The sequence below is a fragment of the Sorex araneus genome, chromosome 9, assembly GCF_027595985.1.
Source record: "Sorex araneus isolate mSorAra2 chromosome 9, mSorAra2.pri, whole genome shotgun sequence".
Lineage (NCBI taxonomy): Eukaryota > Metazoa > Chordata > Mammalia > Eulipotyphla > Soricidae > Sorex > Sorex araneus.
Genome location: NC_073310.1, coordinates 1,197,096 through 1,219,973, shown reverse-complemented (window position 1 = coordinate 1,219,973; position 22,878 = coordinate 1,197,096). Strand labels below are relative to the sequence as shown.

General features: G+C 66.2%; 1 protein-coding gene across 1 annotated transcript; it reads left to right on the top strand.

Moving 5' to 3' along the window:
• Nucleotides 1-3,348: 3,348 nt before the first annotated feature.
• Nucleotides 3,349-21,327, top strand: GLT1D1 (glycosyltransferase 1 domain containing 1). Its single transcript, XM_055147633.1, has 12 exons — nt 3,349-3,743; nt 8,284-8,432; nt 8,632-8,737; nt 9,240-9,291; nt 11,853-11,889; nt 12,804-12,860; nt 15,318-15,413; nt 15,719-15,768; nt 16,104-16,147; nt 16,441-16,561; nt 18,872-18,970; nt 19,471-21,327. The coding sequence occupies exons 1-12, from the start codon at nt 3,676-3,678 to the stop codon at nt 19,627-19,629; spliced, it is 1,038 nt and encodes a 345-aa protein (XP_055003608.1). The 5' UTR covers nt 3,349-3,675; the 3' UTR covers nt 19,630-21,327.
• Nucleotides 21,328-22,878: the final 1,551 nt, after the last annotated feature.

Below are 22,878 nucleotides of genomic sequence, written 5' to 3'. Positions count from 1 at the left end.
AAACAAAACAAAAAAAAAAAAGGCTACGGGGGAAATAGAAGAGCAGGTACCAATACACAGCACTTCAAATACAAAGCAGTACAGATGCGAAGTTCGGAATCACCAGAAAGTTTTGGCTTAGAAGTAACCAAGACTGACGTGGGGAACTGTGACAAGACAGAAGGTAAAACACAAAGGAAAGGCTAAAGCTAAACTCTAACTAAACTAGGGATGCTAGCAAGGGCACGGCAAGCTTCTCTGGGAGGAGGAAGAGGGGCAGTTCACTGACGAGGCCTAAAACACTTAGGGCTGACCCCCAAGGCCTTCCCTGTGGAGCTCGCCGTCATGGCCATCATGGCTGTCTCGGCAGGCCAACTCCCTAAGGCCAGTCCCCGACCGCACCCAGGCCCTTTAAAGGGACAGTAGCCGGGAGAGAAGCACGTGGGGGCCAAGGCCTCCTTCACGGGACGCACGCTCATCACAGTGTCTCCGAGCGACTTGGACTGGTTCGAGTTCTGCCGGCCGCCATCAGTGGCTATAAATGAGCAAATGAAGGGACACAGGATAGCACAGTGACATGAGCCTGACCCAGGTTCAACCCCCGGCCCCACATGTGGTCCCCGAGCCCACCAGGAGTGATGATCCCTGAGAGCAGAGCCCGAGAGCAGAGCCCGGAGCACCGCCAACTGTGGGGGACCCCCCCCAAAAAAAAATAGAGCAAATGGTTTAGGTTCCTGGTGTGTGAACTGGCGTCTGGCTCTGCGCCAGCTCCCGCACCCGCCCCAGGCTGGGGTCTGTCTGTCTGTGGCCGGGGTGGCGCTCAGTACTGGGCAACAGCTCCACCTGGTCCGGAGAACCCAAACCAACAGCCGCTGCTCACGTGCTGAGGATGGAGACAGCTCCGGGGCCCACGCGGGTCTCGGAGCTGGGCCTGGTCCGCGCGCCAGCCAGACACAGAGCTTCCGTTCTAGAACGACGTGGGAAGCCAGGCAGCGCGCCCACGCGCCCGCCTGCGTGTCAGAGCCGGCCTTGCCCCCATCCGCCGCCCCGGAAACGCAGGCCGCTTCTCGCCAAGAACCGAAGCTCCAGAGTCGAGTCACTTCTGCCTGCCTGGTGGGCGTCCACACCCCCGGTGACGGGCTGCCACCTCGAGTTCTCGCATTTAGTCATTTCCAAGCTGCGTTCAAGGGAGCCAGAAAAAGGAACTGTCCCAGGGCACGACACCACGGCCTGCACGGCTCCGTGCAGCGGGGAAAGCATCTCCCGCCTCACTGCTGGCCCAGCCCGCGGTCCTCAGCCCTGGGGGCGGGCGCAGGTGTGACCCCGGGCAGCAGGAGGGAGGCAGCGTCTAAGGGGAAGTGAGGACAGAGCCTTCCCCAAGCCGGCAGGGTGGCAGGGCTGCGGTGTGCTCCCCTGCGGGCTGGGCCACAAGGCGCAGGAACTAGCCACCCCTCCCCCCCAGAAGGAGGAGAGAAAGTCTGAGCGGAGAGAGAGAGAGAAAGCTGACTCTCGCAGGAACCGTTCTGGGGAGGCTGCGTCTCTGTTCGAACCCTGGCCTGTAAATATTCCTGCACGACGACACCTTCGCCCCTGTACCTTTGACATCCCCTACTTGGGGGGACGAGTCACGAGAGACTCAGCAGCTGAGCCTGTTTGCAGTGGCCTGAGAACGGGGGCAGGGAGCGGGGGTGCCCGAGAGAGCCTGGGGTGCAGCTCAGGGGAGGGTGACAGTTGGTCCGTTCCAGCAGGCCGTCTGGGCTCCCGGGAAGGAAGCCCCACACAGCTGCAACTCCCCCTCCAAGCAGGATGTGGTCCTGCAGGCAGAGGGGTGCTGGGGGCGGGGCCCGGGGGGGGGGGACTAGCCGCTCTGGAGAGCCAGTTCTCAGGGTGGCCCTAGCCAGAGGGGCTCTCAGAGGTGTCATCTCTAATATGAACCTCCTGAGGGGCTCGAGCCATGGCCGCCCGGGCCCGGAGCCTCTCGGGGGCACGGTATGGTACAGGATGGTGACCGGCTACCATGCGGCTTCCCCAGCACCCAGCACGGGAAGTGCAGGCAGCGGGCTAGGAACACAATGGCCAAGGGCCCTTTAAAATCCCAGTCCTCCTGGAAAGAGGACTGAAAGGTTACAAGGTAACCTTTCAAGGTAACCCTTGAAAGGTAACACAGGCGCTTCTTGGGCAGCATCATTTCTGTGGCTCCTGGAATGCCGGTGTGATGAACGGGGCTGCAGCAACCTCACCGCACCCTGAGGCCCGCTCAAGAGTGCCCACCGTAAAGCAGGGCCTGGGAAGAGAATTAGGGCCCCGTAGGAAGAAATGCACCTTCTACCACAGAGATTGTCAGGGAGCTTTTCCGGGCCTGGAGCTGAGAGACAGACCCATACCCTGAGGGCCTCAGGCAGCTCTCAGTCAGCCCCCCCAACCTAAAAGCTGGGTGCACAAGCACCTCAGGGCAGCCCAACACTGGCCAGCCGGTCCCTGCGGCCTGCACTGGCCACTCAGCACTGGCCAATCCTCCCCGGGTGCCAGAGACAGCCACAGGCCACCGCCTCTCCCAGCTCCAACCGCCCGTGGCCAAGCACCTTGGCTGCCTTCCCTTGGGCTCACTCACCAGTGCAGGACAGCTACTCTGGGCCCAGTGCTCAGAAGGGAGCCGGTCCCAGGGGGTGGGGTAGAACTCAGGGCTCAAAGCTCATGCTGGGGCCCCACTGAAGACCTCGGTGTGGGCAGCGCAGTTCCCAGTACTGCCCTCTGTGCCCAGAGCCCGGGAAACCCCAGCTTCCTGGGGACACCCCAGGTCTGGGTGTGTGTGTGTGTGTGTGTGTGTGTGTGTGTGTGTGTGTGTGTGTGTGTGTGTGTGTGTGTGTTGGCGAGTTTGTCTTAGCCTTCAAAGACTATCTTCACTCGGAAACACTGAAGAACAGGTACCCTTCCTAACAGTTTCTTTCTTTCTTTCTCCCGATTGAGTCATAGTGAGATCCACAGTTAGAGTGTTCGAGAAGGGTTTCCGTCATATCACGTTTCAACACCTGCCCCGCACCAGTGCACACGTCCCCCGACCAGCGGACCAAGGTCCCCAGTCTCGCTCCCCGCCCCGCTACACTCCACCACCCACACCCGCTGCCCCCCTGCCTCTGTGGCAGAGCCGAGGGTTAGAAGTGTCCACTGCGCCCAGACCAGAGACACTGACCGGGTGTCAGAGCCCAGAGCCAAGGGGTGCCTGGGCCCGGGCCGAGTTTGAGAGGGTCAGTGGGTGTCACCGCGGAGCATGAACCTGGTCCCACAGGCGCCGAGGCTGGACCGGTCACCCCCTTCCCAGCGCTCCCGCGCCCGGGGCGCGGACAGCACCCTCTGCCGGGCCCAGTGGGAACAGGCCGCCAGCATCCCCGGCGCAGGCCCGGGACCGCCCGGCACCTCCACCTGCGGGAGGGCGCCGCACCCCTCCTCCCTGCGGGGCGTCCCCGGCGCTGGGTCCGCGGGTCGGCCCCAGGGAAGGGCCTCCGTGGGCCGCGGGGACGCCCCGCCCCTGCTCCGGGCTCGCGCCGCGGCCGCGGAACGGGGAGCGGCCTGGGGAGCGGCGGGCGGGTGGGACCCAGAGCCGCGGCCCGCGCCCGCCCCGAGTCCCGCCCCGGCCCGCCCCGGCCCGGCTGGCCCGGCGGGGACCGAGGAGGAGGAGGCGGCGGCGGGCGGCGGGTCATGCGGCTCCTGTTCCTGGCGGTGCTGCGGCGGCACACGGGCAACGCCGTCACGGCGCGGCGCGTCCGGTAGGTGCGGGGCGCGGGCGCGGGCAAACGGACGGGCCGGCGCGCGGGCGCGGGCGCGCGGGGCCGGGGGCGCGCGGCGCGGGGGCTGGACCCGGGGGCGTGGGACCCGGGGGCGCGTGCAGGGGACCTGGGCCCGGGGGCGCGCGGGGACGCGGGGGGCTGGACCCGGGGGCGCTGGACCGGGGACGCGCGGCGACGCAGGGGAGCTGGACGCGGGGACGCGCGGGTCCGGGGGAGCTGGACGCGCAGTGGGCGCTGGACCCGGGGCCGCTGGACCCGGAGACGCGCGCGGGGCGCTGACCCGGAGGCGCGCGGGAAGCCGGACCCGGAGACGCTGGACCCGGAGGCGCGCGCGGGGAGCTGGACCCCGAGCGCGGGGCGCGCGCACTCCGGATCCTCCGCGCCCTGCGCTCTCGCCGCCCGGCCGGCCCCAGACCTTGGCTCCCGGGGCTCCCTCTCTGCGTGGCCCGCGGTTGCAGGGATGCTGCGTCCGGCCCGCCCAGGCTCCCCGAGCCTGAGGACACCCCAACCCTGGGTCATGTCTTCCTGCTACTGGAGGAAGGGACGCGGGGCGCACGCTGCCTCGCCCTGCCAGGGGGTACCTCGAAGCTGGGAAGCGGGGTCCCCACGCCGGCCACTCACGGATGGGGGTCCATTCTGCTGTGTCTGCCTGCAGGGGCTTCCGTCCTGGTGCCAGGGCCCCCTTTCTGCAGGATCTAACGGGATGGGCGCTCCTGCTCGCAGCCAGGCTAGTACCCAGGTCGGCGCAGAGCTTAGCCGGCCGTTTCCCTAGTTTGGTTTCTTAAGCAACTGGAGCTTGCATCAGGCAGTTTCCCAACTGGCTGCCACTGGTTCTGCACGTGCCCTGATGTGAGCAGCAAACGGTGGCACAGTGACCGCTGGGGCACTCACGGCTGGGAGGCTCACTGGAAGGGCGAGGTGCCACTTGGCACAGCTCCTGACTGACAGGTTGCTCCGAGGGCCAGGGAGCATGTCCTAGTGAGGACCCCGCCCCCCAGGCCAGACTCACCCGGTGCCCACGGAGCAGCACGGCCAGAGGTGTCTGCTAGAATCCCGCAGATGCAGCTGGCCGCCAGCACGCGGGCTCGCAGGGAAGGGCTGTGCCTGGGGTCGGCCGCGTGGGGACCCCCACCCAGACGCTGACGCCGAGGTGTCTGTTATAACCCTCCGCCCCGCCCTGTTCCCACCCTGCAAGGCCCAGGACGCTGTGGCTGGTCCGTCCCTGCTGAGCAGTGACGTGGGGCTTTTCTCCCACGTGCCTGGGATGCAGGGCAGGGCTGGCCGTGTGGGGGCCCAGGACCCCCTCCGTCTCCCTTTAGTGCAGAGAGGGTCAGGGAGGCGGAGAGGAGGAAGAGGCAGAAGGTGCTGGTGGGATTGTGTGTAGGGAGGGGAGGCCGGGGCCCCTGAGTATCCACCCACCTGTGGCCACTGAGCTGGAGGAGCCCCGAGTACTGCCAGGACTGGCCCCAAACCAGAGACCCCGGCAAGCTCAGCTGACCCCCGAGAGTGGAGGCGTCAATGGCCTGGGGTTCACATCGGTCGGAGCAGGGAAGAGCCAGTCCCTGCCCTGCCCCCTCCCCTCGGCCAGGGTCAGTGCCAGTGCGGACATGATCATGCGGGGCCATGAGGCACCCGGGGAGGTGCTCAGCAGGCGTGGGGGCAGTGGGGGGGGGGCAGACACACGCTCGCGGGGGGGGGGGCAGGCCAGGCCGCCCCCTCAGGTCCTTCCCTGGTCGAGGCTGAGACCACTTCCCCTGGGCCAGTTTCCCCCCAGGTCAGCTCTCACTTGGCCGGAGCCCTCAAGGGGCAGCGCTTGTCCCCGAGGGAGCCCCAGACCCCTCGGCTCTGCCTGGTCCCTCCAGCACCTCTAGGCCACCCTCGCCCCCGCCCCGGGTCCCGGAGCCCAGAGCACTGGCTGGAGCAATAAGCAAAGGGGCACCTGCTGCCTGCTCCAGCCGGGCCCGGCGCGCAGGGTGCGAGTGTCGTGGCTGGCCGCACCCACTCCGGCTTCTGTGACGGATCTTAGAGGTGTGTCAGCATCTGTGGGGCCAGGACTGCTCCCGTGGGTGTGGCTGGGCCCCGGGGGGGGGGTGGCACCACCCTGCGATTTCTTGGCACCTCTAGCAGAGGGTTTGTGAGGGCAGCCTAGGAGGGGCAGAGCTGGGGTCAGAGCCCGGGACAGCGGGCAGGGATGGAGCTGGGGGCAGAGGTGGGGTCAGAGCCCGGGACAGAGGGTCAGGGATGGAGCTGGGGGCAGAGCTGGGGACAGAGGTGGATTCAGAGGCGGCAGGGATGGAGCTGGGGGCAGAGGTGGGGACAGAGCGGGGAACAGGGGTGGGGACAGAGCCCGGGACAGCGGGCAGGGATGGAGCTGGGGACGGAGTGGCCGGCCCGAGCCGCAGGACAGAGCCCGGTGGACAGCAGCCCGCTGAGCGCTGGACTTTGCCCAGAGCCCGGGCTGGGGGTGCGGCTCTGGGGACCGGGCAGATGTTCTTGTTTGAACAGGAAGCTCTGCAGAGCAGGAGGCCGAGAGGCCCTCTGGGAGAGGGGCGGGGGGCGCTGGGGGTGTGGCTGGGAGGGCCCCGAGGGTGCAGGGTCTGCAGCTGCTGTGGGGTCCCTGGGGGTGCTGGGGGGCACGTCCCGCCAGGAACCACGGCGGCAGCCCCCGGCTTGGAGAGGGCCAGAGACCCCCGCTCCCGTCACAGCAGCACCGGGGACGCACACATGCATGCGCAGACTGTGTGGATTCCCCGGGAGCCCCTCTGCTGTCGCCCCGCCCGGTGCAGGGGTGAGGGGAGATGCCTGGAGGAGGGACAGCTGGGGGTCTCGCCACAGCCACCCCCGCCCCTCGGGGCCTCACCGGGCAGCAGTGACGGCCGCCCTGAGCCAGGCCGCCCTGCCCCGGCGCACAGGCAAGGAAGCGGGTTCACGCCTTGGGCTCTCCGGGCCTGTGGCCGCTGCTCTGGGCGGCTGCCCCACGTCCAGCGCCCTCCCGGGATGGGTCTGGGTCAGGCCGGCCCGTGGGGGCCACTCGGGGTGGGGCCTGTCTCCTGGGTCACTGTGCCCTGGGCCAGGCGGATCTCCCCACCCCCACCTGGCCCCACCTGGTCACCCTCCAGCCTGGGCGTCATGCCCAGAGCAGGGTGCGGTGCTCCGGCCGCTCCGGCCGGCCCTGGCCAGGTGTGGGCTGTGTTCCAGACGGCCCCAGGAGGGCCGGGGGCGGGCGGGAGTCGGGGAAGGTCAGCAGCGGGTTGGGGGGAGCAGGGCTCAGGAAGGGCAGCCGGGCCTCCGCACTGACCCCCAGACTGCCCGACACCCACAGCAGGGGCACCCAGGGGCTACCACAGCGTCGGCTCTCACATGCACACCTGACCCGGCCGTCCCCAACACCCGTCCCCAACACACAGACACACAGACATACACAGAGACACACAGACACGAGACACAGACACACACAGAGACACACACAGAGATACACAGATACATACGAGAGACACACACAGAGATACACAGATACATACGGACACACACAGAGACACACAGACACACACAGATACAGACACAGACACAGACATACACATATACATAGACACACACAGATACACAGACACACACAGAGATACAAGACACAGACACACACAGAGACACACACACAGAGATACACAGATACATACGGAGAGACACAGACATACACAGAGACACACAGAGACACACACAGAGATACACACACAGAGATACACAGACACATACAGAGAGACACAGACGTACACAGAGACACACAGAGACACGAGACACAGACACACACAGGGACACACACACAGAGATACACAGATATATACGGAGAGACACAGACACACACAGAGACACACACAGAGATACACAGATACATACGAGAGACACACACACAGAGATACACAGATACATACGGACACACACAGAGACACACAGACACACACAGATACAGACACAGACATACACAGATACATAGACACACACAGATACACAGACACACACAGAGATACAAGACACAGACACACACAGAGACACACACACAGAGATACACAGATACATACGGAGAGACACAGACATACACAGAGACACACAGAGACACACACAGAGATACACAGATACATATGGACACATACAGACACAGACACACACACATACAGACACACAGAGACACACAGACATATGCAGACACAGATACACAAACACACAAAAACACACACAAACATACACACATACATACACATACAGACACACATAGACACACAGATACATAGACACAGACACACACAGACACACACACAGAGATACACAGATACATACGGACACACAGAGACACACAGACACACACAGATACACAGACACAGACACACACAGAGACATAGACACACAGATACACACACAGACACAGACGCACACAGACACACAGACACACAGACACACACAGACGCTCAGATAGACGCCTGCAGACGCTCATGCCTCGTTTTCTCTCCCTTCATCTTTCTGCGCCAAGGGACCACCTGGAAGCCGCGGGCCACGTGTGCGTCCTGAAGGATGCCCTGGACTTCGACAGCCCGTCCGAGGTGGCCGACCTGGTCCGGGCGGACGGCGTGGAGGCGGTGCTGGCTCTGCACCTCTACCGCGCAGGGCGGCTGCTGCAGGGTAAGGCCGGGCCTGCGACTGGGCCGAGCGGGTTCAGCCCTGGGCGGGTCAGCTCGGCCCGAGCCCGGAGGGGGCCCCTGGGGCTTGGCCGCCTTGTGGCGCCCTCCAGGGGCCCAGAGCCTTCCCCGCAGCCGCCCGTTTGCCCTGCACTCCCTCGGGGTACAGGCCCCGGCCCACTCCCCGCTCTGGCCGCACACAGGCCTGCCCGTCCCTTTCGGGGTCATCTTCGGTGGCACGGACCTAAATGAAGACGTGAACCAGGAGGACAAGCACCGAGTGATGGGCAGGGTCCTGCAGGAAGCCAGGTGGGCGCGGGGCCACTCCCTGATGGGAGGGGCGGGGCTTGCAGCCCCAAAGCCTCCTTGCCTCCCCCGCCCCTCCTCTTCTCCTCCCTCTCTCCCCTCCTCCTCCTCCTCCTCCCTCTCTCCCCTTCCTCCCCTGCCCCCACACCTCGCCTCAGCTTCCCCGCCTCACCGTTCTCTGACCGCACAGCTGGCCCGTCCAGCCCGCGAGAGCCACGGGTGTGCTGCGGTGCTTCTTGGGCTCCTTTGGTCGGGACTTGGGAGCAGGTGGGGGACCCCCGCCCCGCGCAGCTGGTTCTGGGGGCGGGGGTGGGGGCGGCTGCACCTGGCTTCTCGCCCTGGTTCCACCGGGGCCGCGAGCTGGGCTGAGCTCCCCGTGCAGGCCCGGCTTTTCCCGGGCGAGGCAGGGTGGACCCCAGATGCCAGCCTGGGGTCTCAGCGGGGGGCACGGGGCCCTTCTCGGCCTGGGAGCCCCCCTCGCAGGCTGACGCTCTTCCTTCCTCAGGTTTGCGGTCGCGTTCACGGAGGCCATGCAGGAGACAGCGCACAGACAGTGGGTAGGTGCGGGCTGGGCGGGGGGCTTGGGAACCCCCCGCCCCTCCCCTGCCCCTTCCCTGCCCCCCGAGTTTCCTCTCTGGGTACCCCGCAGTGCTGGCCCCTGCTCGCCGTGACTGCCCTCGGCGCAGTCCCACGTGGTCACCTACACTCCACGGCCGGTCAGGGGCGAGGAGAGGCCTCGGGAACATCCACTGGGGAGGGGGACGCAGGGGAGGGGTGACTCAACGGGATGGCTGACGTGCAGGGGCCTGGGGGCGCTGCCTGGGCACCTGGGGTGGACCCCCGTAAGAGCAAACGGGGGGCACTTGGGGCCTGGCTCAGGAGGAGTTGAGCCGAGGGACTGGGGAGTAGGGGGGCTCAGTCCCTGCCACACTGGGGCCAGGGGGTGTCTGGTCCGAGGTCCAGGGTACGGCTGACCAGGTGAGGGGTGGCTGTTGGCCCCCGGAGTGGTGGCTGCCCCTCCCAGCGACAGGGCCGTGGAGAAGGAGACGCCAGACACCGGGTCCCTGGATGGGGCATGTCCCATCAGCACTGAGGTGGCCCTGGTCCGTGAATAACAGGGACCCGGGCTCCGTGCCAGGACAAGATGGGGCGCGGGGACGGGCCTGCAGGCGCGGGGGAGGCTGCGGGCGTGGGGGCCGGCGGGGCTCGTAAGGAAGGCGTGGTGAGGGACCTCGGCTTTGAAGTGGTGGAGGGAGTCACTAGGCCACAGGACAAACCTGTTGTCTTAGCACAGACTTTTATTGGAGCCCACCGACAGCTCGGCCATTAGCTTCCGCAGTAGGAACTGTGCCGGGGCACGCAGCCGGTGATTCGCCGCGTCCACTGGAGCAGGGCGTCCACCTGGAGCAGGGCGTCCACTGGAGCAGGGCGTCCACCTGGAGCAGGGCGCGGGCAGTGTGCTTCCGCCGTGCCTCTGCGCAGAGCTGGCTGCCCAAGCTTGTCGTCACGGCCGAGTTCCCGCGGGCTGAGCTCCGCGTCCTCACTCCGCACCCACATCGTCCCCCCCACCCCCGCTCTTCCCACTGTGGAGCGGGTTCCAAGGGCCGGTGGCACGGCAGCCTCTCGACGCCAGCCTGTCGGAAACGCAGCTCTGAGCGCAAAGATGGAGGCGAAAGCTGCGTCTTTGGGGCTGGTGGAGCACGGAGGGCCGGCCGCAGCTGGCCCAGGGTCCCCGGAGTATTCTTTGGCCCCTGCCGCCGGCCTTCATTCTCCCTCCCCCGCAGTGCTCCGGGGCTGAGTCTGGAGCCATGGCCCAGCCCCCAGACCCCCGAAGCACCGTCCCTGGGCTGATTCCTGATTCCTGCTCGAGCCAGGGAGGTCGCCCTGGGCTGCAGCCTGTCCAGCCACAGTCGCCCAGACATCCATTCCTCTGTGTGTGTGTGTGTGTGTGTGCGTGTGTGTGCGTGTGTGTGTGCGTGTGTGTGTGCGTGTGTGTGTGCGTGTGTGTGCCCGTGTGTGTGTGTGTGTGTGTGTGTGAGACAGCTTGGTGGGGCCCCCCCCTCACCACCCCCGACTACTGGGCCCCAGGGAAGCGTCTCCTTTGCCTGTGCCGAGTCTTCCCAGAGTGCGGCTCCCCGGTGGCCCCGGGTCACTGCCTTCCCGGGGCCGTGCTGGGCGGTGCCAGGCTTGCTCCCAGCTCAGAGCAGGGCCGTGGGCCTGAGTGGGCCCTGGACCCTCAGGCACGGCTCCCTGGCCCCCGCACCGCTGCGTGGCTGACTCCGCGGCCTGCCCGCCCTGGCGTCTCTTCAAGACCGGAAGGCAGTGGCCGGCCGTGTCCCCCCGCCCCCCCCCCGGCTCCCGGTGGCGGCCACTCGCTGCCCTTTCACTTGGGAACTGGCTGCTTTTCTCACCAGCGACGTCCTTGAAACTTCTCTTTATCTTTAATGGGTCTCAGGTTTGCGTTTGCTCTTGGGCCCCCCGCAGTGCTCGGGCTGGCCCGGCCCTGTGCCAGGGTGACCCCTGGCGGCCCCAGAGGTGCGGGCTGGGCTGGGGGTGCCACTCTGGGTGGGTCCACCCTCTGGCCAGGGCATGGGGGTCTAGACCTTTGCTTCTCCTGGGCAGAGAGGAGCCTGGTGAGCCCGCCCCTCCCCCCTGCTGGCTCGTCCACCCGCGCTCTGCCGGCCCTGCAGCCCCCGTGCAGTCGGGTCCTGGGGGCCCCGGGAGAGTGTGGGCACCGCCCGCCCTGCCCTGTGGTTGCGGCGGCCACCCCAGCATGGGGGGGGGTGACCCAGACACGGGCTCTTTGCTCTCGACTTGTGTTCTGGAGTTTTGCCAGGAAGCCCGTGAGCAACAGGAAGTGAGTGTCGTGGTCCCCGCACCCATCCGTCCCCTCAGCCCGCCTCCCCGGGGGCCAGGCGCAGTGGGGGTCCTCGGGGTCCTGGGGTCCCTGGCATGTTCCGGCTGTCGAGCTCTCCCGGGGCCGAGCTCCGGGCGCAGTCCTGCCGGGGTGGTGGCCCTGGGGGCTCGCCCAACAGCTGCGTTGCCCCTCGAGTGACCGAGTGACCGGGGGTGCCGTGTCCAGTGCCGCCTCTGACCTCCTGCCCTGGTCTCTCCCCAGCCGCACAGCAGAGGGAAGGTGTGTGTACAGAGCCAAGGTAAGGGCTGCCCGGGACACGCCGCATGGCAGCATGGTGTGCGTGCGTGTCTGTGGCGTGTCTGTGTGCTGGTATGTCTGTGTATCTGTGTGTGTCTCTGTGTCTGTCTCTGTGTGTGTGTCTGTGTGTGTCTGTGTGTATCTGTGTGTCTGTGTTTCTGTTTGTGTGGCTGTGTCTGTGTGTGTGTCTCTGTGTATGTCTGTATGTGTCTGTGTGTGTGTCAGTGCCTGTGTGTCTCTGTGTGTATCTGTCAGTGTGTGTCTGTGTCTCTGTATGTGTCTGGGTGTGTGTCTGTGTTTCTGTGTCTGTGTCTCTGTGTGTATGTTTGGGTGTGTCTGGGTGTGTGTCTGTGTTCCTGTGTCTGTGTGTATCTGTCAGTGTGTGTCTGTGTCTCTGTGTGTATCTTTCTGGGTGTGTCTGTGTCTCTGCGTGTGTCTGTGTGTGTGTGTCTGTCTGGGTGTGTCTGTGTGTCTGTGTCTCTGTGTGTCTCTGCATGTGTCTCTGCGTGTGTGTGTGTCTGTGTGTCTGTGTGTGTGTGTGGGGGAAGTGGCCGGTGTCCCAGCGGGCCCTGCTGACCGTGTGTTGTGTGTGTGTGTCTGTGTGTCTCTGCGTGTGTGTCTGTGTGTGTCTGTGTCTCTGTGTGTCTCTGCATGTGTCTCTGTGTCTGTGTCTCTGCGTGTGTGTGTGTCTGTGTGTCTGTGTGTGTGTGGGGAGGTGGCCGGTGTCCCAGCGGGCCCTGCTGACCGGGTGTTGCCGTGCCCTCACGGACTGCCCAGCAGGGACCTGCTTGAGGCTCTCACTGCCTCGGGGCCTTGGCTCAGGTGGATGACGGGCGCGGGTCTCAGGGCCGAGCCGGGGGACGGGAGATGCACGCGCAGACGTGGCCGCCGTCGGCTCATCCCTCTCTCCCCCAGGAATCGCCACCTCGCCCAACACAGCCCTGAGCTGGCCCGGCTTCCTGCAGCGGTCAGGTGAGTGCCAGGACGGGCGCCTCGGTCAGCGCCCACTGCACGGGCAGACGCGGTGTGGCCGGGACAAGAACTGGCCCACGTGTAACAAACTATCACATGGGAAAGCGCGTGACGCAGCACCTGTCCGTTCGTACTGTTGGGCTGACCTACCACGGAATCGTGGTTTTATATAGTTCTTACGTGTGACTATAGAAGGAATTTAATTTTATTTAAAAACTGGTTTTGGTTCTTGCGCACACCCAGCAGTGCTCAGGGGTCAGTCCCGGGGTGCCCAGTGCGGCCCACGGTCTCCACTGGACTGGTCACGGCAGGGCCAGCCCATGTCCGCTGTGCTGCCTCTCCCATTGAACAGGAAGAATCCCTGTATGTTTCCCTGGTGGGGCTGCACCCCTGCGTGCTCGGGGAGGGGGTACGGAGAGGGAGCGTGTGTGTGTGTGTGTCTGTGTATGCGTGTGTGTGTGTCTGTGTGTGTGTGTCTGTGTGTGTGTGTGCGTGTGTGTGTGTGTGCGTGTGTGTGGTGAGCAGAGCCCACCACACAGCCCCCTGCTCTCTGGCCACAGGCGCTGACCTGCTCATCACAGCGGGTTGTCGGGCACTCGTGGGGTTCTCTTTGCCCGTGCCCACCCGTGCTGCCGGCCTGGGGTCCCGGCTATTCAGGAGAGGTCTGTGGTGGGGTGGGGGGCCCAGGCCCCCCTTATTCGGGCCCTGCCCCACCGTCACTCCCGGGCCCCGAGGCTCTGGTTGGCTGAGCCCTCGATCTTAGGAGGTTGTTGTCCTTCCGACCGGCTGAGTCCTATTGGGGAAGATTTTCTTAACTTAAAGTTGCAAAGATATTGTTCTTATTTTTTTTCTCCTAGGAGTTTAGGTTTTTTATGAAGGGGAAGGATCACACCCAGCTCAGGGCTGACTCCTGACTCTGTGCTCAGGGATCACTCCTGGCAGTGCTGGGGGACCCCACGCAATGCTGGGGATTGAGCTCGGGTCAGCCACGTGCAAGGCAAATGCCCTCCCGGCTAGTAACGTGTGTGTGTGTGTGTGTGTGTGTGTGTGTGTGTGTGTGTGTGTGTGTGTGTGCAGTGAGGCAGGGGTTAGAGTCTTGTATTTTCCGCAAGTTGTTTCAGTATCATTTATCATAATTTTTTTTCTGGCGAGTGGGTGTTTGGGGGACCTCCCCGCAGCTCCCGGCTTGGAGGGCCACGCAGGGCTGGGATGGAGCGGGGGTGCGCCCCTGCAAGGCGCGTGCCTTCACCCCTGCCGTGTCACTTTGGCTCTGGAAACGTTTTTCTTTCCCCGCTGAGCTGCTGCGGTTGTCTCGCTGGCGACCAGTTAACCGTCACACAGTGCTCTAGGGAGTCCCGGAGCCGAGGCTGCCGGCCGCTGGCTGCAGAGAGCGTGAGCGACCGTGTCGGGGCCTTGTTGGCTTTAGAATCTCCTCGCTGAATCTCGCCATACCCCTTGCAGCCGTTGACCCTGCAGCTCGCGTTGAGAGTGGACCTGGCCGGTGGCCCCTCGGCCTGTGCTTCCTTGGGTCCTGCGTGTCTTCGTGGGGGCTGTGCAGTTCCCCGCGTCTGTTTCAGAAAGCGCCTCCTCCGGGAGTCTATTGTTCGGTTGTTATTATTTCGGCTGTTATAAATAGGGCTTCACGTTTCTCTCTTCGTGGTTGTCGCAGTGCGAGGGCGTCTCCCGCGCCCCCCCTCCTCCTCCTCCTGCCCCGCCCGCCCGACTGGGGGGCTCACACGGCAGCTCGCATGCTTGCGGGGGCTGTGGTGCTCCTGGGTCCAGGGAGAGGGCTGGCCGCCCGGCTGAGTAGCATGGCACTGGGCTCGCCTGGCCCTGCCCTCAGCGGCCCCCCACGCGTGCTCAGCTCTCGCTTTTCCTCAGCCCACCCCACCCATCCGCCCGGTGTGCCCACCAACCGCGCTGAGACCAGCCCCGCCTCTCCCCTCCCTGTGGCTGCTTGTTTCTCTGACACTGTCGCTCTGGACAGGCTGCCCAGGGCCTCGGGCCAGGGCTCTGCGTCACGGGTGACCCACGAGGCTCACGCATTCACAGGCACGTCGGACGTGTCCCTGGGCCCTGAGCACTCCTCAGGGAGCAAGACATCCCCCAGAACCGTTTCTGTGAAGACAGAGCTGAGGGCTGACCATGAGCCCCGCTGACCCTCCTGGGCTGGTGGGCGGGCAGGCAGCTAGCTGAGAGCCTGCCCGGTGGGGTGGCCGCTAAGTGTGGGTGGGGGGTGCTAAGTGTGGGTGGGGGGTGGTGCTAAGTGTGGGTGCGGGGTGGGGGGGGGTCGGGCCCTCTGCCTCAGCTCCTTCTCCTGCCCCAGAAGTCCCCTCACACCTTCGGGGGCTCCTGGCTCTGTCTAGTCTCTGGGAGGGTCTCAGGGCCCCTCGGGGCAGCAGGAGCTGGGGGGGGGCGAGGCTGTGCCCTGCCACCCTGAGCCCCCCGCCCCCACAGACATCAGCCCGAGCGCCGACGGCCTGTACGTGTTCCTGCTGGTCTGCGGCCTGCGGCCCGTCAAGGACCCGCTCTACCTGGTGGGCGCCTTTGCAGGTACGAGTTCCGGTCACGGCCCCACGAGCGGCTGGTTCCGGTCAGCCCACCCTCGGCTCACCCTCCTCCCCTCAGCCCTTCCTGCTCCCCTGGGGAAGGGCCTCCCAGGGGGTGTCCACGCGGCCACCTGGTCTTACCTACCCCGCAGGCAGGACGTGAGGTGTCCGGCAGGGCTCGGGGGCCGCTTGGGGCTGGACCCGGGTGGGCCGTGTGCAAAGCAGGCGCCCTCCCCGCTCTGCCCTGGCGGCCTTGCGTGGGCGCCCTGAGGCGTGGCCGTGGCCGCCCACAGCCTCCCCCTCCCCTAGAGTGGCACCGAGAAGAGCCCGGCGTGTACCTGGTGATCGTGGGCCCGGAGGTGAGTGACGCGCCCGGGCCCCGCCGGCCCCTCCGCACACGCGGCCCAGACCAGCGAGTCCACGTCTCACCAGCCCAGTTCCCTCGTCAGAAACAAGGCCCTGGCCCGGTCGGAGTCAGCGGGACGTGGACGCCACTGGGGCCAAGGACGGGCCTCTGGGGGTGGGGCCTGCGGTGCCGAGAGGCGGCTGCACACAGGCAGGGGCGGGGCGGGGGGGTTGGTGTCGGCTCGCACCCCTGCAGGAGAGCAGCTGCCCCAGGACGCGCCTGACCCCGCTGCTGGGGCTCGTCCCGAGGAGCGTCTGGCGGCGCCTGAGCCCGGCCGTGTCTTTCCAGGTGGATCCCGAGTTCGCCAGGGAGGTGAAGGCCACAGTGCAGAGGTGAGTGTGGGGAGCTGGCAGGCCCCGCCCACCCGGGGGAGCCGCCCATGCGGGGGGCGCTCCTGGGGGCAGCACAGAGCTCCGGGACGTGGCACCAGCCCACCTCCAGGGCGCACCCTCAGGGCCGCCCTCCCCTGGCCCACCCGAGGCGACAGGGGGGCTGCAGAGCTCCGGCCATTGCGTGTCTGTGTCGTGACAGCCCTGGCCCGGCCCGTGCTGCCCCGTTGGTGGGGCGGGTGCCGCGAGCCGCGGGGGCACGACTGGGCCCACGAAGGCCCCGCATGTCCTGGCAGGAGCGCGGGTGTCCGGCTGCTGCCTGAGATGCCGCAGGAGGACCTGCACGCCGTCATCAGGAACTGCTTCGCGCTGGTCAACAGCTCCGTGTCTGAGGGCATGTCGGCCGCCATCCTGGAGGTAACGGCAGCGTCACAGGCCTGCCGCCCCGCAGCCCCTCCTGCCCCTCTCTGGCATCTGGGGCTCGCGCCCGAGGCCGGCACCCGGTCCCAGCTGGCACCGTCAGCCCTGGCTGGCGGGAGTCCCTCCCCCGCGCTGTGCTGTCGGGCGGGCGGGGGACCCCCAGGTCGTTCCTGCTGCCCCAGGCCCGTCCCCTCCCGTATTGGGGCCCCCAGGATGGGGGGGCTGCCCCTCCCCACGGGCCCTGGGGCCTTGGCGTGGGCTCGCCACGGGCAGGCCGAGTGCTGGGCAACCCCCCTTGCTGCCCCGTGCCTGCACCCGTGTGCCCGCGTGTGCCCAAGACATTCACATGTGCCCGCGGTGCCCACGTGTGCCCGCAGTGCCCGCGTGTGCCCAGGACGTCCACGTCACCTTCGACCCTGCTGGCGCTGACCCGTGCTGGGGGCAGAAGGCCCCGCCCTGCCCTCCGGGTTGCCTGGGCAGCGGGAGGACCCGCCCGCCCTCTCTGCTGGGCCGACCGGCTGGGGCCTGCTCTGGCACCTGTTGCCTGGCTATGGGCCACTCTCCGTGCTGAGGCGTCTCTCCAGACAGTGCTCGGGCGCCTGACGTGCCAGGAACGGAGCCCAGGCCGGTGGCCGGCTAGGCAGGTCCACCCGCTGTCTGCATCCCCGGCCGTGGCTTCTGGTCTCACATGCCCTCATAGCCACTGCTGCCTGTGGCAGTGCCCGCCCCCCACATCCGCCGAGCTGCTCCTTGGGGCGGGGTCTCCAGGACCCCCAGCAGCTGTGGTGACTCTTCCCGCCCCCGCGCCCCTCTGGAAACTCCAAAATAACCTTTGGGCTGAGGGTTTGAATGGCGCTGATTTCAGAGGCGGGCCGAGCGGCTTGTTAGAATCGATTCATCAGCCAGAGCGGCTGATAATCGCAGAACAAAGGCCCCCTCCCGAGGGGCAGAGCTGCCTCGCCTGCCTGCGAAAGCCCCTCGCTGCAGCTCCAAACAGGCGAGCTGCCAAGCCCGAGCCGTGTGTGTGTGTGTGTGTGTGTGTGTGTGTGTGTGTGTGTGTGTGCGCGTGCGCACCGGCCGCGCCTGCTCCGGGCCTGCAGGTCGGGACCCTCAGAGCCGGGTCCTGCACCGCCTTCAGGCAGGAGAACGCCACTCGAGCATGCAGTGACCTCCCCAGCCTCTGACGGCCTGCCACACTCACGCACACTCACACCGCAAGCACACCACACACACACATACAGCATACCCACATCAGACACACACACTCACACACCGCAAGCACACCGCACACACACATGCATCATATCCACATCAGACACACACACACTGCAAGCACACTGCACACACACATGTAGCATACCCACATCAGACACACACACTCACACTGCAAGCACACACGCACACACACAGCACACTCAGACCATACACACACACTGCTTGCACACCCACACCACATTCAGACCATACACACACACACATACTCACCACACACACAGCACACTCAGAAACATGCTCTCAGGTTCACGTAACACCCACATACCGACACTGACACGTGCGCACCATGTTTGCACACACACGTACACCCATCCACATGTCTTGCCATCTGGCCCCACGCACAGAGAACATGTTTATATGCACATGTGCCACACACAGCTGCCCGACACACCACGCAGGACTCACCACGCAGCACCCTGCACACGCATGCGGTTCTCACACGCCACAGCCCAGAGCCAGCCCCTCCCCCCCACAGAGCACCCGGGCCCTGCCCGCACGGCCTTTCCCCCACACGCACCCTGGCCCCTGGGGGCCTGCACAGACTCGCCGAGTATCTGCAGAGGCCCCTGTCCCGGCACACCCACCCTATCTTTCTCTACCTCCCGGGGCCTGGCCCGGCTCTGACTCGGCCCAGTGCCCCCTCGGTGCTCCCTGTCACCCTTGTCCTCCTCCTGCCGCTGCCCCGTCTGACAGTGTCCACTCTGGCCCCTCCCCGCCCAGTGACGGCCGCTGCTCAGGGTCCCCCTGCGCCCCGACTTTCCTGCGTCTGGCCACTCGTGGATGGGCAGTGAGCCCGGCCGGAGGGCACAGGCTCGGCTGTCCCCCGTGGGGCCGCCTCCTGTGACAGAGGCCGTTAGGCTGACCCCGGCCAGCCCACGAACCCCGAGTGTCCACAGCACTGGCCCCACCCCCTGGCACCTCTGTGGGCAGCCAGGGGCCACCCCTGCTCGGCCGGCCTGACGTGCTGCGGTCCTGTGCGTCCACGCCGCCGTCTCCCGGACCCTGCGTCCACGCTGCCCTCTCTGCCCGCAGGCCATGGAGCTGGAGGTGCCCGTGCTGGCGCGGCACATCCCGGGGAACGCGGCCGTGGTGCAGCACGGGGTCACGGGGCTGCTGTTTGCAGACCCGCAGGTAGGTGGCGCCGCCCTCGCCCTCCCGCCATCCCTTCCCACGGGTTCCAGGGGAGAGGATGTGCCGCCTTCCGGAACTCACCCTGCCCTGCCAGCTCAGCCCCGCAGACCCCCAGACCAGCAGCACGGGACCCCCAGCAGGTGGGGGCCGGCACAGCCGCTACTCGGTCACAGAGAGCTAACACCCTCGAGCCCCTGCCTCAGGGAGACCTGCCCCCCGCACGTACCCACGCACATATGTGCTCATGTGGTCCCTGGGCACACATGCTCATGCTGGTCCCTGGGCACACATGCACACGCGTGCTCATCCTGGTCCCTGGGCACACATGCACACGTGTGCGCATGCTGGTCCCTGGGCACACATGCACACGCGTGCTCATGCTGGTTCTTAGAGGTCAGGCGTGGGGGCCGTGCTGCACCCCAGCCCGCATTGCTCAGTGTGGCCGCGCGTCCCTGCGGGGCGGGGCAGACGCGTGCTGCCTCCCTGTTCTCTCGCCCCAGGAGTTCCTCCGGCTGGCGCGGCGGCTGGTGCGTGACCCCGCCCTGGAGAAGGAGCTCGTGGCCCGCGGGAAGGAGTACGTGCGCAGGTGCCACTCCTGGGAGGCCGAGCGCAACACCTACCAGCGCCTGGTGCAGCGCCTGCAGGGGACGGTGCCCTAGGCCGGACACGCGCGCCCGGGCTGATGGCGAGACCGACGCGGGCCGGCCTGGACACTCCCTTCCATCCGCCGGCGAGCGCACCGCCCGCCTTCCTAGCAGCATGGACCCACCATGGCCACGAGGGTCCGGCCAGCAGGACCTCTGCCCCTGCAGGCCCCCTGGGGCCGCCCCTGGCACCTCCTGAACACGGGCTGCCGCTGTGACCTTGCCCGGGTGCTGGCGGGGTGGCCGGGCTGTGGACAAGCCCCTAAGAGCGGGCACGACCCCCGACCACCCGGATGCACTCCTCTGTCCTGCCCGCCCACCGGGCGCTCCCAAGGAATAAACCATCTGCCGACTCCTCACTCCGGCCCTCTGTGGGGGTCTCCGCGTCCACCTGAGCCTTGGCGGAGGGGGGTGCTCTGAGGCCACGTGGATGGGTGGGCTGGTTGCTCGGGGCCGCCATGCCCCCAGGAGAGGTGGGAGGAAGACCTGGCCTCAGGGGGCGCAGTGGGCAGTGGGGCCGGTGATCATCCTGCCTGCGGGAACACGCTGTCGTCTGGGCCTCCATGAGCACAGGACTGTGTCAGTGTCCATGTGTGCATACATGTGCATGAGTGCATGGCATGCACACATACATGCATGTTCATATGTAGGCATGTCAGTACATATCTGCATGTACGTTTATATACATATGCACACATGCATGCCTATGTGTATACATGTGCACGTATGTGCATGCACATATATGTGCACACGTGTAGTTTGTGCTTGTGCACACATGTGCATGTGTGCATGTATACATGCATGTGTGTCTCTGTGTATGTGTCCATGTGTGTAGTATGTGCATGTGTATGTACACATATGTGCATGTAGTTTGCATGTGTATGTGCATGTGTGGGTGGGGGGTTCTGCCCATGTTGCCTCCCCACCCTGCTGTGTCCTGGGTCTCAGGGTCCCTGCCTGTTCCTTTGAGGTAAGCCCCCCGTCCTGTCCCGTCGCAGGTGCTGGCCCGGGTCCAGGTGTGTGACGGGGCCAGTGAGGGCACTCGTGTCCCTCTGTCCCTGCCTGTCCTCCTGCTTTCCTTCCCCCGGAGGCTGCTCAGTAGCTGTGTCCTGTCCCCCAGGCCTGAAGCCTCCAGGCTCTGGCAGACGCCCTGTCCCGGCCCCAGGGGTCGAGGAGCACTGTAGGACTCTGGGTGCAGGGTGGGGCAGCCCTGCCTTGGCCTAACTGTGCAGTGCCCAGGGGTTCCCGGGTCCAGCCCGACTGACCCCTGCCACTGAGCCCCGTTCTGGGCCGCGTCTGTCTGGAACAAAGGAGGGTGCAGGGGCGGGGGGGGCGGGGACGGGCCCAGAACACACGTGCCAGGGGGCACCATCACCTCCGTCTCTCTTGGTCCTGGTCGGCTTCAGTTTCCCCAGCTGGGTCGGGGGCAGGACGCGGGAGGCAGGGGCTCTCCGCCACCTCGGCCGCTGCCAGCCCGGCCGGCAGGTGGATGCTGCATGGACAGAAACTCGCCCCCGCGGCTGCCCGGGAGACCAGCCGGCCCTCTGCCACGCCCGGTGCCCGCTGTGACTCCCAGATTGCCACCATCACTTTCCCGAGTCGCTTCAAGCATCTCACAATAGCGACAACAACAAACCGCCTGTAATTTCCAACAAACAGGTTGATTTGTACCAACCACAGCTCTGAAACAGGCAATTAAATTTTGAATCTGTGTTTTTGTCTCCGAATATTAAACAGAATCAGGTAACAGCTAAAATTCAGCTGGAAACGATCACCACACAGGTTCCCTGCGGCCGATACCACGGAACAGCTCCGTGACCCTTGACCTAGCAGCTCTGGTCCTAGGGCTAGGCTAGGCCGCTGAACGTGCCCCATGGGGTGCCAGCCCGGGGGCCTGTTCCCGGGCCGACCTGGTTTGCTCCGAGAATCGCAGGTGCAGCCCTGGGGCCCCCAGCCCCGCCTTGCGTCTCCGCTGACCTGCTCTCCTGGCTGGACGCCCTCTGTCCCGTCATGCCGTGGGGGGTGGCGGCTCCTATGTCCAGCCGTGCTGTGGCCACCCGTGGGGGACCCCTCCTACACCTCATCTCACGGCAGAAGCTTGGTGGGTCTGAAGCCTCTTCAGCAGCCCCACGCAGAGGCGGCTGCGCCCCCGGGCCCAGGTGCTTCCAGTTCAGCGGCCAGCAGCATGGGCACCGCCCTCTGAGAGCAGGGCACCGCCCCCTGGGATAGGGCACCGCCCCCTGGGATTGGGCACCGCCCCCTGAGAGCAGGGCACCGCCCCCTGGGAGCAGGGCACTGTCCCTGGGATAGGGCACCGCCCCCTGAGAGCAGGGCACCGCCCCCTGAGAGCAGGCCGTGATGGCCCCCGGCCAGTGGCAGGAGGGCAGATGCTTCGTCCAAGAGGCTGACCCGTGGGCCACCCCGCGGGGACACGGCCTGGGTGGGACACGCAGAGTGGCCCTCACAGCTGGGGTCTGCAGAACGGGGTGTGTGCCTTGCACCGTTCCCTCTCGGAGGGCAGCTGGTCCCCGCTCAGCGCTGTACCCCGTTTGCCATCACCCCTGGTCCTGCTTATTCATCACCTTTCCTCTGAGGCCCTGGGGTCTCGGCCAGAACATTCTAGCTGCCCTGACCAAGTGACCAAGCCTTGGAGGGGAACATCTGAGGAGGAAGGGGGGGAGAGGGGAGAGAAGATGGGGGGAGGAGAGAGGGGGAGGAAGAGGAAGGAGAGCAGAGGGGAAGGAGGAGACGGGGGAGGAGGAGGAGGGGTGAGGCGAGAGGGAGAGAGGGAGGAAGGGGCGCGGGGGGGGGGGCAGTGACTGTGACTCCGGGTCGGGGAGGAAAGGCCGCCTCCCAGCTGGCCCGTCCCCGATACTCCGTCCTCCGCTGTTCCGGCCTCGTCCCGCAGGCCGGGCAGATGCCCCGAGGCCCAGCACGCAGATGGAGCCAGAGCCAGGGCAGTGGGTGCCCAGCCGTGCCACGGGTGTGCCCGGGCTCCTGCCGCCCTGCTGGGGACCCCCGAGTGGCCGGGGCAGTGGGCCGCATCAGCCCCAGGGCCAGCCTCCGGGCACTGTCCCTCCCCGCCTCTGAGCACAGGGCGTGGGACGGCCGAGGGGCCACAGCCCAGGTACCCGGGTGGGGGAGCTGCTGGCCGGGACGGGACGGGGGGGCGGTCTGACCCCGCAGGCCCTGCCTCACGCCCCGCCTGGCGAGGGGCCTCCAGGCTGCGGACAGACACGGGGCACAGCTGGTGAACCGCGGGGA